Below are 19,018 nucleotides of genomic sequence, written 5' to 3'. Positions count from 1 at the left end.
GGAAGATTAGTTTTGACTTTTTCTTTAATTCCTACTGGACTAGAGAAACAAATACTTTTCCCTCTCCCATGTCTACCCACAATACTGCTTTAATAATGAGACTTATATTGGCTTGACTATCACCTCTTGCTTGTGGAAAACTGACTCACAAAGTACAGTCATGAAACCTGGAAAGGGTTTTCGTTGTCTCCTTTGTTTCTATACACCCACTGCCCTATAACCTTCTTTGTGGTAACAGCTTCACTGAGATGTGATTCACACACCATAAAATTCATCCATTTAACGTGTACAACTCTGTGGTTTTTAGTGTAGTCACAGAGCTGTGCAACCATCACTACAAAGCAATTGTAGAACATTTTCACCACCTCAAAAAACACCCTGTAGCCCATCTCCGCTGCCCTGGCAATCACTAATCTACTTCTGTCTCTACAGATTAGCCAATTCTGGACAATTTATATAAACGGAATCCTATAATATGAGGTCTTTCCCTAAAATCTTTTTTTCTTTTCTCTTTAAATTAGTTAATTTGAGTTGTGGTCTCCTATGGGTCAGAATAGGACAACAAAACTACGACAAATCCTGTTTAGTTTTTCCATAATTCATGGAGATATAAAGTAATTGTATAATATTATAGAAGTTACCTTATTTTTGAGACTGTTAGACTATATATCTGAATATATTGTATTATCTCATCCAGCAGGCGATCAGTCATGCTATCAAAATCAGCAAAAGTATCATTCTAAACAAAAGCAAGACAGACACATTACATACTGAATATATATAATCACATGAAAAACTGAGTATAAACATTATTTTTAATTTAGGTATTGAAAATAACCATGGTTAACACCAGTGTTTTTTAGAGAAGTTAGTGAATGTAATATTCATTATATTAAAATATGCAAAAAGAGTGAATTTCTAGGAAAAAAAGGTTCAGTATTCTTACTAACACTTGCCTCATTTAGTGGTTTAATCGTTTAGCCCACTACCAGCATTTAACATAAGGTTAGTTATAATGGTTTAATTAATGGAATACCTGCATAGACATGAAATTCTACAAATTTTGCACATGTGAAGAGCTCATAAGTCGAACTGTAAATCATTTTTACTTCTTTGGGATATGTAATAATGTTCAATTTCATAGAAATCACACAAAATATTTCTACTACTTCATTTTGCAGTAAGCAAATATTTAGGCAGAAACTAGTACAAAAACGTTTGCTCCCACTGAAAACACCACCATATTGTACCTGATTTCTCTCAGACATAAGAAAATCAATTCTTCCCCCAGGCAGTCCAAGTTCAATGTAAGTTTTTACTAATCGAAGATCTGCACTGTTCCCTAGAAAATGAACAATTAAGTGTAAAGGATGAGATAAAGTCAAAGGTAGAGTGCACCCTCATGTGTTTGTACAGATCTCGAAGACAAGCATATGGCCTATGCCTGATCTGAGTAGACAATGCACTCTGAAACAGTCCTCGACTTTTACTTCAAAGCGGATATCCATTAGCCAGACGTCCTTCAACAGTCTGTTTCCGAGGAGGTTTGGGCACACTGATGCCTTCACCTTCCCACTATTGGGGTGTTTAACTCAGCGCTCGCTCTGGTGACTGCTGGCTGGAGCAGCAGGAGTGAGAGTCTGAGGACTCCCCACATCGCTTGACAAACCCTGGATGATTTTAGATTAAAATTTCATCTGCTGATTTTCCTTTGATGGTACTGGTACAGACAGACAGAGATAAAAGTCCAATGAAATAATCTTAGTTTATTTGAATTACTAAAAGATATCTATAAATATAGAATATTTAAAATCTAGATATAATACATAAATATAATTATCTTCAAAAATAAGTTTAGTGGCTTTTTAGTTAATTCCTTTGGTTTACTTAAGAATATAAACATGTCATTATCAATTGTTGAATTTTTACTTTACCCTTCCACTATTTATATCTTTTAGATATTTCATGCACTGACAGAGATAACTGTTTTATTCCTGATTTTAAAAGGAGTACCTCTAGTGTTTCGCTACTTAGTATACGTTTTCCACTGGCTGGAAATATATCTGCTTAATCACATTAAAGAACTAGACTAGTTCTATTCAAGGCTTAAAGTCTGGTGCTTAGTTGTCATAACTGGGAATGGATATTGAATTTTGCTGATTTGCTGATGTAAATTTTATTAATAAATTTCTTTATATTTACTTATCTTTGCATTATGGGAATTAAATCCTATTTGTTTTAGTGACAACTGTAATATATTGATTCTATTCGCTAGAGGTTTTTTCTTTTACATTTTATTTATTTACTTTCTACAATGTGGCTAGAGTTTTAAGTCTATTTATGTCAGATTGATCTACTGGTTTTTTGGGTGTGGGTGTGATATCTTTTTCTGATTTGGTAACACAGCTAGGTTAACTTTAAGGAAGAAAATGAGCTGCATTCCATCTTTTTTCCTATTATTCTGGAATAATTTATATAAGATAGCAATAATGTGTTTCTTGAAAATTTCAAAGGAGAATTTGCCAGAGATTCTACTGGGCCAAGAAGTCTGTCTTGGGGGCAATTCTTTGTTTTATTATTCGTGGGGGAAGAGGTTAGTACTGGAGGTATTTTATTTCTTGAGAGTCAGTTTTTTTTTTTTAAAGAAAAGTCTCCAATTTCATGAGAATTTACTAGCTCAGACCTGTGTTTACTATTTTTATAATCGATAACATCTTTTGTCAATTTGTTCTTAGAGAATCATATTATAATACAGTAATACTTTGCCAGTCTAGAGATATTTGGCATCTTCTAACATAGTCCTAATCTAGAAAAAAAGTCTGTTGAGTAACCAAAATAGTTATCATGAAACCATAGCACTAAAGCCAGGTATTTAGAATTTAAATTATACCCTAATTAATTAGTGAATATTTAATTCTGAGGTATTGATTTTTCTAGCCCATAAGGTTTAAAGCATCAAGCTAAAAGGGAACTAGGAAGACTATCAAAGGGAGACAAAATGCGTGCCATGAGGTGACAGCTGACAACAGCAACAATAAGAGAGAAAACAGAAAAATCCAGAGTTACAATAAATAAAATGCTGGCACATGGATATCAGTCCCATTTACTTAGAAATTTTACTTAGAAAGTAAATTTTACTTACTAAGAAAATTTACTTAAAAGGAAATCTAATATTATACTTAGCGATGTTAAGCATATTTCTGTTTTAGAATGTATTTAAGATTCAATTAATTTAAGAAATTTAAAAATCTTTTTTTCAGTCAAAGACTAAACAAAAACTAAATGAGATCTATTAGGAAAAGAAAACATACGGAGTTGCCATGGGTTACATCAAAGGTGTTACCTACCATCTAAACCATGCACACAGACAATGAGATGCACTCCATCTTCGGAACCATCCTCCTCCTCCATGCTGAAGTAAGGGACTGAGGATGCTAAGAGAGGAACATCACTGTACATGAACCCAGGGAGTTTCAGTTGCTTCAATTCTTCTTTTGCCTGAAGGAAGCTGAAGCAAAACATTATAAAAGATACTCTTTATTAGGGACTATATCCAGTTTTTAGAACCAGAAGGACAATCCGCTGAACTCAGAGAGTTGCAGGAGAGGAAACCCAACAATATTCAGTTTTAAAATAATGAAAATGTGTGGGATCACCTAAATGATTTAGAAATCAAAGAGTAATTTTCTTTACTATTTTTAGTACATATTCTGATCAAATACAACAAATACTTTAAACCTGGAATCACTTAAAAATATTCTTTTAAACTTGAAATATTTAACTAAGAAAATATCAGGAGTAGAGTTATAGTTTCTATAAAATTTTATATTGCATGCAGAGAAAAGCTGGGAGAAGTTCTAGCAAGATGGTTATCTGATGCTTATCCTGTAATGAAGTCTCATCCTCTCTGCTCCTTTTTCACCTTATGTCAGTGGAAGGGAAGGAGCTGTTCCACAAAGTGGAGCAGTAAGAGTGGTGGTCACCGTGTGTAGTAGGATTAGGTTATTTGTATTGTTCTCTAAAAATACCAATAAGGAGCAGAATGAAGAGGGAGACGTGACTAAATATAATTGGTGGCATATACTCACTTGGAATGAGTGACAAATCTAATCAACTTGGGTATTGGAAACATAAAAAACTAACCATTTTAACATTGTGCCATTTGGACTCAAGGAAGCTGATGAACACTCAGGGGAGTAGGGTACACTGGGTGAAGCCACATGGACCATTGCTTTCATCAGTGACGCACACACAGTGTAAAGCGCCCAGAAGGTGATGTGCCCTAGCTTCCCAGCACATCACAATTCTTTAATAGGCCATCATTACCTCTCTGGTTTCACAAGCTTTGGGCACTGTGGATCCTAATTACAGATGTAACTCAGAATAATCTGGGAACTTTAAAAATCTACTGTAGACACGCCCAGACCTTTCACTCCAGGGATTACAACTCCGTCTGGAGTAAGGCAGAACATTTTGAGAACCAGGGCCATGCTAGTAAACCTATGACATCCTCACATTTTTATGGATATTTTACTGGTCCATGAAATCTCAATTCTGCAAATCACTGACTTAGCTGAGGTAACCTGGGTGTGGAAGGTTTAGGAAGTTTCTACTAACCTATTATTCATTATCTAATATTATCCTCATTTGCTAGATGCACTTACAAAACCCTAACTTTTGTCTGAGAGTTAATGCGGAAGAAATGAGGTACTGATGAAAAAAAGGGTTTTAACTTCAATTATTTCATACTTTTAACATAAAACTACCAATGGAAAATTTGTATCAGGAATGTCTGGCCTATAGAACAGGACAATCATACAGGGAAATACAGGCTTGTCTGTCAAACAGTCTATTGAATTCATTTTCCCATTTCGGATAGCTAATCACAGAAACACTTTCTGTATTACAGAAACCAGAGAACATGACATATAAACGTTACCAGAGAAATATATATGTTCTCTACACAGACTCAGTAGCGCATGCTGTTGTGCTCCATTACTTACGCTTGTATCTGAGGTTTTGGTGAGTTTTCATACCAGGAGACTGATGAAGTGAAGCTGTAAGCAGTGCTGCTGGGCTGCTTTGTAATGGCATCAAATTTACTTTTAGAAGAATACTTAACACTACAAGGAGACTCCCGTGGTGCGGACGGGAAGGACAGACAACCGGCAGTACAGACAGTAGGCATATTTATACCTTCCCTCAGATAGTCACTGTTTATTTTTCCAGAGGTTACAAGTCTTTCTTCTCCTGGTGCACCTCTGTTTGTACAGTGAGCACTTACTGTCCCACCCAAAGCTGCGGCATCAGTCTCCTCATAATACCCGTTCTGAACCATTTGTTGATCCTGCTCTTCCTCTTCGTCCTCTTTACCCTGTTCCTGCTGAAGAGCACTAATTTCTCTTTCAGAAGTTTCCTTCTGAGGGCTAACTGAAGTGCTATAGCTAATAGCACATGTGCCAGATATATCTGTACTGCTTTGAGAGCCAAAATAATTTTCCACAAGTCCTTCTTTTACCATATCAGGACTGGCTGAAAAAGGGTCACTAGTATCCAGAGGAGTTTCATTTTTAACTGTGGGAACTTCTGCATTTATTTGTTTGACATTTACTGCGTCACTATTTTTTCTTTTCACAGTTCTATCTTCACTAACTTTTGTATTAGTAGAAATGGAACCTGAAACGACACAAGGGGTGCCTAAACAGACCAGATTTGAATGTAAAGTACTTGCTGTCCCTGCAGAGTTATTAGATCTATCAGGGCTCCCAGAGTCTTTACACATAGTGTCCGAGTTAGGTTTGGAGCTGCACCTACTTTTCACATCACTGGAAGTATCTTCATCTGAAAAAACAAATTGTAAAGGGTCTTTAGTGCTTGAATTTAAAGGATTTATTGCTATAGTTTCATCGTCCAAATGCCCTGAAAATACGACACTCTGCTCTTGCAAAATAACGCCTGACTTTTTACTACTGTCAAATTTTGGCAAATCAACTGTTCCCAGATTGAACACAGTTTTGCTATCACTTGGGTGGCACTCAGGTACAACAGGTTTCCTAGGGTTTTCCTCAGGTGACAGCTCGTCGTCAGAAGGCAGCGAGTTGATGGACGTGAGGGACGATTGCACTTCACTGACAGCACTGGTGCTCTCGGTGCAATGACTGCCTAGTGACAACTTCATGTTACAGTCAGGTCTCATCAAAAGCTGAGGAAACAATCTCTCACTAGTGTGAGGGCCTTGCCCTTGCACAGCTTCAAATACTACGTCAGGGTTTGGATGTGTTGCAAAAGAACTTGGCTCACTCTCAACACCTGAATCTGAAAACCGAGACGAGGCATACGTGGCATTACTATCTGGTAACTTAATTGTGTCTGCACTTACTACAATATGATATTCTTTTGTAGAAGAAGCAGGTTGATTACTTCTTAACTTAGCTAATGATTCTCCAATAGAACGACACTTGGCTTCCTGTAAAGCTTCCTTTTCAAGTGTTATTTCTATAGATTTAGATTTACCATTAGATTCTAAGGACTCAAAGCTGGGTAGCTGTAAATGATCTGCAAGTATTTCATCTGGTCGAAGCTCTGTCCAAGGTGCTATTTTAACAGTTACTTTCTCTCCACTGAAAGGATCTTGATTACAGGGCTTCACTTCAACTGTTCTAACTCCTGAGGATGGTGTTGTTTGATGATCACAGAAATCGTCTGATGAACTCCTGGATGCCACACTGTGTTCCACTTGTGTAATTTCACTATCGTCCTGGGAGATATCAATTTTACCTGAAATGGACAAATTTGCACAAAGATTTAGGCTGCCAGAGTTCAAAGGATCAAACAGGTCTGGTTGCACATTTTCAACATCTGGAGACTTTTGTTCAGTCCTCTCTGTATTAGTTGGCAAAAAGCTAGCTTCCTGTTGACTTGTCTGTCTGTTGTAGGTCTTTAGGTCAAAATTATATCCACATATTGTGGGATCCAGACCTTCCTTCTGACTATGTGAAGGATTGCCTTCAGTGCATTTAAAGAGATCATTTGATGCTGTACTTTTCAAACATTTGTAGCCTACCAAAACCACAGAATCCTTAGAGTTCTGTTTTATTAATTTTTTTGTGTTTTCAGGTTTCATTGTTTTCATGAGCTTAGTAACCTTAACCTTGGATTTATTTGATTCTTCATTCTTTCCTTTTAGAGATTTTGTTAGCTGTTCTTCACCTTCTGTATACCAAAAACTGGAGGCACCAGCAGGTCTGACCTTCAACTCTGGGCTAGAAAGTCCAGCTACAGAGCTTTCTTCAGTCTCATATTTATCCATTCTACTGGATTCTGATCTCTGAAGATTCTGAACTCCCATCCAGGGTGCATCTAAGTCTTTTATCCAAAGAAAAAAAGATTCAGGTTTAAAACAAGGTATGAGAACTCATACGATTAAGACTACTTTTTCTGACTATAACTTTCTAAAATCCTCAAAAATAAATAAAACTGGAGGGGGAAAAAATGGCCCCACATTAGGGAATGGTTTTATGTATAAAAGGAAGAGTATACTGAAAATGACACACACAACTTGCATATTTTAGTTAGATTATACTTACCTTCAATAACTGAATCTAAATACCTATCTTCAAAGATTATAGGTAATGAATTGAGATCTCCATCTAATTCGCTACATTCAATGGGTAGGGGTGGAAGAGAACTGCAGAAGGAAGTATTTTTGATAGCGGTGCACATCTGTAGATGACTCTGAGCACTGAAAAATATTTCTTAAGTCAGGCTGTAATTCAAAAAAATTACCCCTACTGCCACCTTATAGACTCCACCCTTTCCCCTTCCCCTCACCATTACTAGCCCTTCCTCAAGATATAACCTCCTGGTGAAAGAGCTTCTTGGTCAGAGACAAAAATGGGTAAAATGGAAATTAGGGTTTGTTGACAATAAATTATTGACATAAAATTATGGTTCGTTGATAAATTATTCATTTAATTTCTATTACATTCTTCTATACTTTTTTACATTATTTCAAAGAGAGTTATCTATGCTTACTGTCTGAACTTCCTAATTTGCTGAGAACAGCATATAGGAGAAATACTAAAAGCTCAAATGCCTACTAAGGATTTGATGATGATGTTGAAAAAAAATGTGTTCCATTGTTCCTGCTGTACTTACCACATATTGATGAACACAATTAATGCTATTTAAAACAAGGTGTATAACTTTCTAATACATAATTGTTTTTTAAAAAACTTTTTCTTATGGAAAAGTTAAAACAAATCAAAGTAAACAATAGTATAATAAAACCCATCACTCATCTCCAACAATCTCATTTTGCCTTCCTGTTTTATCTACACATCCACTCACTACTTATCCCACACTCTATTATTATTTATAGCTTTTTTTGAGGTATAATTCACATGCATCAAAATATACAAATCTTAGCTGTAAGGTTTTGACAAATGGATACCTGATATGTACTCAGAGAGTAATTTCATGTCTTTCTGGTCCAACTCCCAACCCAATCAACACCAAGACAACCACTATTCTGACTTTTTTCACCTTAGTTTGCCTGTTCCAGAACCTCATATAAATAGAATCATAGTGTTTACTCTTTTACATCTGACTTTTTTCACTCAGCATAATTTTCTCAAAATACCCGTTAAAGCCAAAGAAAATCAGATCTAAATATACTCAGTAGGAAAAACGGATAGTATCTATTCTGGATATATATATTTTTTTCCCTGAAAGCCCCAGTAGATAGTTGTATGTCATAGTTGCACATCCTTCTAGTTGCTATATGTGGGACGCGGCCTCAGCATGGCCGGAGAAGCGGTGCGTCGGTGCGCTCTCGGGATCTGAACCCAGGCCACCAGCAGCGGAGCACGTGCACTCAACCTCTAAGCCACGGGGCCGGCCCCTATTCTGGATATTTAAACTGTAAACCATTTACCTAACAGAAGGCAGTGGCAGTCAGACTGCTTGTGAAATTCTGTAACAAATCCCGAATGTGAGAGATTCTGACCTGCAAAAAATAAGCTCCAACTTGACCCAATGGAAGGCTGGAGCCAGAGCTGTATGGGACTGACAAGTTACAGCAGATCTGATCTAGGGGGAGGAGGCAGTAGGGCAACATGCTTCTTTATGTAAGATATGAGTCTTTCGTGAAGTAATTCAGAAGATTAAACCCAATCTGATCAAACAGGGGATTTCTAAACTTCAAATTCCCCTAATTTCTTCTACTGTAAATATTGTATATTCTGTCACTGATAAATTCTGAGATAGATATCTTATGTAAAAGGAAATAAAATCATTTTAATTTTGGATTTATGCTACTCACTGAAGTTCCTGGTATGCAATGGCAGCTTCTCTTGGATGTTCAAAACAAAAGAATGCCTCAGAAAATCTGCGTACCTGAAAAATTCCAAATGGGAGAATGAATAACACGGCATGTTTAAAGTCACTCAGGCACAAGATGGCAGGGAAAGAAGCCCCTCCATTAGGCCTGCCATAACTACCCTGTGAGAACTAATCTCCCTCCTCAATATGGCCAGAGCACTGTACTTTGGTACTGAATGACACAAAAGAAACAAGAGAACACAGAATGAGAAATTTAGGTTTATGCTATGGATCCACCATTTGTCCTCCTTGAAGACAGGGGTTCTGTTTGTCTTATTCACCACTACATTCCCAGTACCAAGAATAGTGCCCAGCACATGGGAAAAATGATAGAATCTGCTAGCACTTCCACCATGCTGTGTGCCAGGCATCCAAGTATTCGCCAGCTGAACTGACTAACTTACTAGCACTGTGACTTTGGGCATTTCACCTTTGAGCTTCAGATGACTCATTTTCATATTACTCTTAGTATTTGTTCTACATATGGGGTTATTGTGAAGAACAAACAAGATAATGTATGCAATAGCAGTTTGTAATTTGGAAAGTGTATATAAATATAAGCTATTATAATTGTCATTATAGCACCCACTACATTTCTTCCTTAAAATAATTGTAGAGGCTGGCCCTGTTGCCGAGTAGCCAAAGTTCCACGCACTCTACTTTGGCGGCCTGGATTTGTGAGTTCGGATCCCAGGCGCGGACCTACTCCACTCATCAGCCATGCTATGGAGGAGACCCATGTACAAAAAATTGAGGAAGGCTGGCACAAATGTTAGCCCAGGGCTAACCTTCCTCAAGCAAAAAAGGAGGAAGATTGCCAATGGATGTTAGCTCAGGGCAAATCTTCCTCATCAAAAAAATAGAAAAATAAATAATAATTGTATATGCGAATTGTCTCTCCTCCTGATATGTAATGTTCCTTAGAGCAGGAACTATGTTTTGATGATCTTTGTTATCCCCCCCAAACCTGTACCTTGGTATGTTACATAAGCAAGTAGTTAGTAAATACTGATCCAATCTAGCTGAATTTTCTTCTGTCATATTTGTATTTTGACCCTTTCATTTCTTTTCCTTTTTTTTTGATAATTTTATTTATTTATTTATTTTTTCCCCCAAAGCCCCAGTAGATAGTTGTAGGTCATAGTTGCACATCCTTCTAGTTGCTGTATGTGGGACGCGGCCTCAGCATGGCCGGAGAAGTGGTACGTCGGTGTGCGCCCGGGATCCGAACCCGGGCCACCAGCAGCGGAGCGCGAGCACTTAACCGCTAAGCCACCGGGCCTGCCCGACCCTTTCATTTCTAATAAGCAAGGAAACGCTTTGTCAGCTATTGGAGCAATATGAAGCAACGGTAAGGAGATGGAAAAGATGTTCTGTCTGGAGGGTATGGGGAGGAGAGAGAAATTATATTACATCTAAGAGTCTTTTCTAAAAGGAAATCTTGGGGGCCGGCCCTGTGGCTTGGCGGTTGGGTGCGCATGCTCTGCTACTGGCAGCCTGGGTTCGGATCCGGGCACGCACTCACGCACTGCTTGTCCGGCCATGCTGGGGTGGCGGCCCACATACAGCAAAACTAGCAGGATGTGCAACTACGACATACAACTATCTACTGGGGTTTTGGGGAGAAAAGGAGAAGGATTGGCAATAGATGTTAGCTCAGGGCCGGTCTTCCTCAGCAAAAACAGGAGGATTGGCATGGAGGTTAGCTCAGGGCTGATCTTCCTCACAAATAAATAAATAAATAAATAAAAAGAAATCTGACTTAGGGTTCCTTGGTTTTAAATGTACAATGGATTGGAGATATTTTATTTGTCATCAAGATCTGGCCAGCTGAATTTCTGACTCACTAAATTGTTTCCCTAAGCAGATAAGACTGGGTCTTCAAGGGAACAAGTCAACAAGGGAGGTGTGGAAAGGAAGGTGTGAGGCATCTATGAGAAGGACACCATTTGTGTCTTTACTTTCAAATGCTGCCCAGTTGCCTCTCCTTCCTCTCCAACACTAAGGGAAAGATGAGAAATACCTGCCCATCTGTCTATTAGGGATGCTTTCCTTGAGGGTTATCAGGTGTGAAGACGTGCAGCCTCAAGTCATCCGGGTTTCTGCAGTTGCAGCTGGGCCTGCAAAACTGGCTTGTTGGTCTTCCTTCTCTCCCTGCCTTCCCTGATTCCCATAACAAGCATTTCTCGACAGCATCCTACCTGCCAGGCTCTATGCTACGCACTTTATTCTCATTCTTTAATTTAAACCATATAAAAACCCTATGAAGTGGCTCTATCTTCATTTAATAAGTGAGGAAACAGGCACGAAGAGGTTAATTACTTGGCCAAGATAACATAGCTAGCAAGTGATAAACATGGGATTCAAATAAAGATTTGAGAAATTCCAAATTTGTGCTCCAAACCACTTCTCTCTTCCCTTCTGCTACAAGACTTCCTGTAACCAGAAAGTCTTTCCTTTCCTCTATGCACCTATACGAAGTTCTCTAAGTTTTCTCCTGCTATGATTTTCGTGAGCGGCAATGTGTACCCAACAAGCCTATTAACTGCATTATGTGGCCATATCTAAGGTATGACTGCCACCTAATGGCAGCACAGCTTAATTCTGGGCAAAAGACAGAAAAAAACGTCAAATTTACAAATTCAAACGTAGGATATGAGTAATAAATATTACTACTTTGGTATTTATGTTTGTAAAACAAGTTTTGTGTACGTACCCTAATTTTTACAAATTCACTTATTTGGCAATATCAGCTATTCAAAATTTAGCAAAGAGCCAGGAGGTAAAAAAAAAAAAAAAAAAAAAAGGCTCCGAGCATTGAAAATGGGTACTTATTAATGCTTTACAGAGTTAATGTTCCTTCACCTGTGTTTGCCCTAACATGCTGTTTAAATTGCTAAGTAGTATTTATTATATAAATAATTTTAATTATAATTACAATTATTAAATTATAAATAATTATAATAGCATTTGTTAGTATTAATATAATTATAACTTAATATATCAATAATATATCATAATATACTATTTATTATAATAATTTTATATGTGCCCGTCCAGGTTAGATTCTAATCTTGAGTGCAGGGTCTAATATCTGATATATTGACTATGCTGCCTTGAAGAAAGCAGGCTCCTCATAAATGTTTACTGAACAGATGTCTTGCATTATACTCATAGGAGGATACTTTAAAGCTCCCTTTTTGCACAAAGCTGATTTATACATACTATTAGATACAATTCTAACTGGTTTAAGTTATTTGGTTTCTCAACTCACAGCACTTAAAAGAGCAAATGAGACAAAGGAAAAAGGAACATTACAGAGTATACATAGTATACACACAGACATAAGTCTATACACATGGTGTACACACAAGGGTACAAGCAGACATAGTATCTTGACACACAGGCGTAAGTCTACATATGTACACTAGGCAGTTACAAGAAATGATGAGAACTTGATGCAGAAACAAAAAGATTCTCCCTTTTAAAAAAAACCTAGAACATTCCCATGAAAAACAGAGAAAAGAAATTAAAAATATAAACTGGGACTGTTTAATGGAGGATCTAATATTCAGACCTTTCTAATAGCATGGAACACCAGTGTATTAAAGTTAAGCACATTAAATAAAATTCATAATGATAACTAAATCATTTTGAAAGGGCTAAATTAGGTTCGGTATATTCTTCTTCAGAAGGTAGGGAACTATGAAGCACACTAGAAAGTTTCCATTTAAAATAGTTAAAAATAATCTAAGAAAAAAGTTAATCCTTTAAAAAGCACACAATGGATAACAACAAAATTCACTTTTGGATAGACTTATTTCCTGAAAATGCTAAATATGTTTTGTATATAGACACATAAAAGCTACAGTATATTTTGTTTACGTTAATAATTACATGACATTGGAAGTCTGACCAAACCTTGCAAAATAGGAAATAAAAAGCATAAAATTAAACAATATGTTCTCAGAAAGAAGTACTTATACTTTAAGAAAAATATAGTTTAATATATCAAGGTTCATATATATAGTTGTACTGAAGGAAATCAGATCAAGTAGTTTTAGCGACAAGCACCTCTTCTTAAAAATGCAAACTTCATAATGTTTTTGATAAATAGCTCATCATTGTAAGGAGATCTTTAAGTGGGAAAGGATGGCTATACAAGCTTATTTCTAACTCTCCCTCTTCTAGAGCATCGATACAGTTGAAAATATCATTTTATGATCCTAAAATCTCAGTAAAAGCTAATAAGAACTCACAGACCCTTTAGTCTCTTCACTGGAAAGTAGCAGCTACACATTAGAGTCTAGGGTACTGCTAGTCCACATGGCAGTTTTCAAGTGCAAATTTCAAAAAGGTGCTCCTTCCACAGGCAGATGTAACCTGACTCCAGTGAGGACATCCTTTTGGGGTGATGTAAATGTCTTGGAACTATACAGAGGTGATGGTTGCACAACATGGTCACTGTAATAAACGCTACTGAACTGTACATGTTAAAATGGCTAATGGTTAATTTATGCTACGCAAATTTTACACACAAAAAAAAATCAACCAAACCCATTGCTCCAAAAAGTCAATCTTGGGAAACAGTTACCTACAGATACATTACATATCACTTGTGCTTTTGACTATTCTCCTTTGGTGGTGCTGTCAACAAATGACGTTTTGATTTTCTAGCTATTAGATCATCTGTCATATGTTTAGTGCTCCACAGTATTTTTTAATAATTAATTCCAGGGAATAAAGGCAAATGGCACTTTCTCTTTAAATCCAACTAGAAAAAAAAATCCAAAATCACATTTTGCATTACAAGGTGACCAATGAAAATCATTTGAGATTGTCATTTCTTTTTATTTGTAAAATACGAATAGCAGAGCAAACCAGTATCATAATGAATGGCATTCCAATGTTACAAGTTCGGATTACTATTTTATTTGAAGTCTTAATTTACTTCATTTTTGATATTTTGCAAATGCAGGGGAAACAGATGAGATATGGAAGTATCAGATCTGCATCTACTGTGTGGGTTTGCACCCCCTCTCTACCATGTACAAGCCATGTGACTTTGGCCAAGTTATTTCACCTTTCTAATTTCAATGTTTCTTTTGTAAAATGAGAATGATGAAATATTTACTTCATGGGATTGTTTTGATAATTAAATGAGTTAACATTTGTTAAGCAATTAAACAGTGCCTGGCGATAATCATTGCTACATATGCGTTTGTTAAGTAAAAATATACAATAAATTATCATGGTTCTTCTGGTGAACATTCTATGGAAAAAACCCAAAGGTTTACTTCTCCAAGAGCACAACAATGGATTCCATCCAACCACGAAAGGAACACAGCTCTCCTGCTCCCAATTTTTAGATAAATCCTTTGGCTTTACGGTCAGCAATCCTGAGAGAATCGCTATAATTTCAATAAAAGGTTAGTAACAAACTTTTGCTATAAACTCTAAAAACATAACCAGGCAACTACACGGTGGGAGAGAAGTTAGTCAAAGAAAAAAGAGGATAGGCTTATGGGGGCAAAGATGGGCACAATTCTGAATAAAACAGAGACGCCAACCAGGGCACAGAAATGGGCACAGAATGAGGATGTCCAATAAGGATTTAAAAAAATATGTTTTTTAAAGAATACTTTTTAAGAGCAGTTTTAGGTTCACACCAAAATTGAGAGGAAGGTACAAAGATAAATAAAACTTTTCCAATTTTTTTTAATTGTGGTAACATTTGTTTATAATGTATAAATTTCAGGTGTACATCATTATATTTCTATTTCTGCATAGATTACATCATGTTCACCACCCAAATACTAATTACAATCCATCACCACACACATGTGCCTAATCATCCCTTTAGCCGTCCTCCCTCCCCACATCCCCTCTGGTAACCACCAATCCAATCTCTGTCTCTACGTGTTTGTTTGTTGTTGTTTTTATCTTCTACTTATGAGTGAGATCATACGGTATTTGACCTTCTCCCTCTGACTTATTTCGAATAGCATAATACCCTCAAGGTCCATCCGTGTTGTCACAAATGGCTGGATTTCATCGTTTCTTATGGCTGTAAAACTTCTCTAATTCTGATGACTGTATAGTTTGAAATTATTTTAGGAAGCCTTATAAAGTAAAAGATTTTCATTTTATAGTCCAAAAAAAGGCTCCTTACTGTGAAGAGTTTAAATGAGTGGTATCATAGAATATTAAGTAACTGAACAGCAGAAACACCATATCAACTTGGATTGCTTTGCTCTGGATTAGAACCACAAATATTACTGCATATGGAATAAAGCCGTATGTTTACCACATGCTCTGTTTCCACGCAAAATTAACAAGGTCTAAATTAGTTTTCTTCTTGACGAAAAAATTCCATTTTCTGCACCTCCATAAGACATACTTCATTCATCCAAAAATACATAAAAAACAGTTAAATCCTTCTTTGATGCTTTGGTATCCTATTTGATAGGGTTGCACCAAACATACTTATACTGAAAAATGATTTGCTGTCTATCTAAAATTCAAATTTAACTAGCCATCCTATTTTTTATTTGCTAAATCTGGCAACTCTACCAAACAGGACATTGAAATACAAATAGTTTTTCAGTATAAGTATTTCTCAAGCATTGCATAGGACACACTTATATTAAAGTTTGTTATTTATCTGAAATCCAAATTTAACTGGGCATTCTGTATTTTATCTGGCAACCTGAGGTATTTGGCAAGACAGAATTAAAGATGTATTCAGGTTGTCTCTGAAAGAATGCCAAATCGACTGTTACTCTGACTCCACCAGCCCGCACAAGAGCTTGTACAGGGCAGAATACAAGTCTGCAATGCTAGCATAAGTACAAAGCCTGGCTCTCCCAAGTTCATACACTGATTATATTGATCTTCTTAACCCTGGACTCATAATTCTAGGCACAAGCTACAATAAACATGAAATATGGCATCTCTGATGTTACCATGGGAAGCACTGTAACACAAGAGGCATCTCTGGAAGCACTAGCAACAAAGATGAGTAAAACTGTTGAGGGAATAAACTGCAATGAAAATTAGTTCTCCACAAGACACTGTTAAAAGACGGTTTTCCAAGGGTCTCCACACTAATGCAAGTCCTGTGAAAAGAAACACTACCTACCTTTATTCCAGGCTATCTTTTCAAGGATGTTTGTACTGAGAAGAGCTGGCAAGATAGACATATGTCTTCCTTTGGAGCAAAGGGCAGGTTTCTTATAGCCTTGGTAGATAAAGACTCCCATTGGAGGAAAGAGCAGGTATGCTTACTATCCATTATAAAATATTTGGGATCCCTAGGCACAGAGGTTTTCTCCTGTAATGCAATCCACTGGTGTGAACCTGGCTTTCTTTATGTTGGGCTGTGGAAACGAGCTCAAGGAACCAGTGCAAATACTACTCTGGTTCCTGCTACTGCTGTGAGTAATAAAGTCCTTTGTCTCTGATCCAGGATCAGAGTCCTTTTTCTGATCTCATATCTTCTGCCAGCATCCATGAATCAGCCTATGTAGGCTAACTTATTAGATTTTAAGTAGGATAAAATATCAGATCCTTTACAGTTCTTGACATATTCAAATTTCATTATTTCAATTTATTTTTGCTTTTCTTTATCTCACTTGATAATTCCATTTCTCAGTTTTAAATGACCAAGACATCTTTCACTTGATATTAAATATCCTTTACCTTTTTTTCCCAGCTGTATTGAAAGATAACTGACATATAACATTGTGTAAGTTTAAGGTGTATAACATGTTGATTTGATACACTTGCATATTGCGAAATGATTACCACCTTAGCTAACACCTCTATCACGTTATATAATTACCATTTCTTTTTTGTGGTGAGAACATTTAAGATCTATTCTACTAGTCACTTTCAAGTATATAATACAGTATTGTTAACTACAAAAACCATGCTGTACATTAGATTCCAAGAAATTATTTATAACTGGAAGTTTGTACCCTTTGAACAACATCTTCCATTTCACCCCATCCTCTGGCCTCTAGTAACCACCATTCTACCCGCTGCTTCTATGAATTTGGCTTTTTTAGATTCCACAGATAAGTGATATCATACAGTATTTGTCTTTCTCTGTCTGACCTATTTCCCTCAAGGTCCATCCATGTTGCTGCCAATGGCAGGATGTCTTTTCTAACAGCTGAATAATATTCCATTGTTTGCATGTGTGTGTATGTATATATATCCATCCATCCATCAATGGATACTTAGGTTGTTTCCATGTCTTGGTTATTGTGAATAATGCTAAAATGAACAGGTATCTCTTTGAGATCCTGTTTTCATTTCCTTTGGATATATACCCAGAAGTAGGATGCTGGATCACACAGTAGTTCTGTTTTTCATTTTTTAAGGAAACTCCGTACTTTTTCCCATAATAGCTACATCAATTTACATTCCCACCAAGAGTGCACAAGGGTTCCCTTTTCTCCACATCCTTGCCAACACTTGTTATCTCTTGACTTTTTGATGTCAGCCATTCTAACAGATGTAAGGTGGTAACTCATTGTGGTTTTGATTTGCATTTCCCTGATGATTAGTGATGTTGAGTATCCTTTCACATGCTTGTTGGCCATTTGTGTCTTCTTTGCATAAATATCTATTCAGTTCCTTTGCCCATTTTTTAGTTGAATTGGTTTTGTTTTGTTGCTATTGAGTTGTCTGAGTTTCTTTACATATTTGGATATTAACCCCTTATCAGATATATGATTTGCAAATATTTTCTCCCATTCGGTAGGTTACCTTTTTATTTTGTTGATGGATTTGTTTCCTGTGCAGAAGCTTTTTAGTTTGATGTAATCCCACTTGTTTATTTTTGCCTTTGCTTTTGGTGTCAAATCCAAAATATCATTGCCAATACGAATGTCAAGGAGGTTTTCCCCTATGTTTTCTTCCAGAAGTTTTATGGTTTCAAGTCTTAAATTTAAGTCTTTAATCCATTTTGAGTTAATTTTTGTGAGCAGTGTAAGATAGGGGTCCAATTTCATTCTTTTGCATGTGGTTATCCAGTTTTCCCAACACCATTCATTGAAGAGACTATCCTTTCTCCACTGAGTATTCTTGGCTCCCTTGTCAAGTTATCAGTTGACCATATATGTGAGGGTTTTTTTTTTTTTTTTTTTAAAGATTTTATTTATTCAGTTTTTTCCCCCCAAAGCCCCAGTAGATAGTTGTATGTCATAGGTTCACATCCTTCTAGTTGCTGTACGTGGGACTCGGCCTCACGTTGGACGGAGAAGTGGTGCCTCGGGGCGCTCCCGGGATCCGAACCCGGGCCGCCAGCATCAGAGCGCGCACACTTAACCGCTAAGCCACGGAGCCGGCCCTATGTGAGGGTTTATTTCTGGGCTCTCAATGTGGTTCCACTGGTCTTTGTTGTTAGTGCCGTCGAGTTGATTCCAACTCCTGGTGACTCTGTGTACAGCAGAGTGGACTACTGCCTAGCCTTTCTGCAATGCTCTGCTGCTATTCACAGAGTTTACATGGTCAATTTTTTTGGAAGTGGGTGACCAGGTTCTTCTTCCTAGTCTGCCTCAGTCTAGAAGCTCTGCTGAAACCCCTCCACCACGAGTGACCTTGCTGATATTTGAAATCCTGGTGGCAT

At 37.0% G+C, this 19,018-nt stretch overlaps 1 protein-coding gene across 12 annotated transcripts in view; it reads right to left on the bottom strand.

Annotated features, from left to right (window-relative positions):
* The window catches only part of FAM135A (family with sequence similarity 135 member A), a 124,401-nt gene that overhangs the window by 18,646 nt on the left and 86,737 nt on the right, over positions 1-19,018 (bottom strand). For 7 of the 12 annotated variants that reach the window (XM_087438782.1, XM_087438778.1, XM_087438781.1 and 4 more), the window contains 6 exons: positions 9,323-9,396; positions 7,587-7,741; positions 5,004-7,365; positions 3,348-3,508; positions 1,251-1,342; positions 642-739 (listed from right to left, as the gene is read on the bottom strand). In XM_087438782.1, the coding sequence (XP_087294908.1) occupies positions 642-739; positions 1,251-1,342; positions 3,348-3,508; positions 5,004-7,365; positions 7,587-7,741; positions 9,323-9,396 (2,942 nt within the window). The remainder of the gene's footprint in view (positions 1-641; positions 740-1,250; positions 1,343-3,347; positions 3,509-5,003; positions 7,366-7,586; positions 7,742-9,322; positions 9,397-19,018) is intronic. The other 5 variants (XM_087438788.1, XM_087438787.1, XM_087438783.1 and 2 more) reach the window with 3 other exon arrangements.

This window comes from Ceratotherium simum, chromosome 13 (assembly GCF_057802395.1).
Source record: "Ceratotherium simum simum isolate JZ-2026a chromosome 13, ASM5780239v1, whole genome shotgun sequence".
Taxonomy (NCBI): Eukaryota; Metazoa; Chordata; class Mammalia; order Perissodactyla; family Rhinocerotidae; genus Ceratotherium; species Ceratotherium simum.
This window is presented reverse-complemented; position numbering and strand designations above follow the sequence as displayed.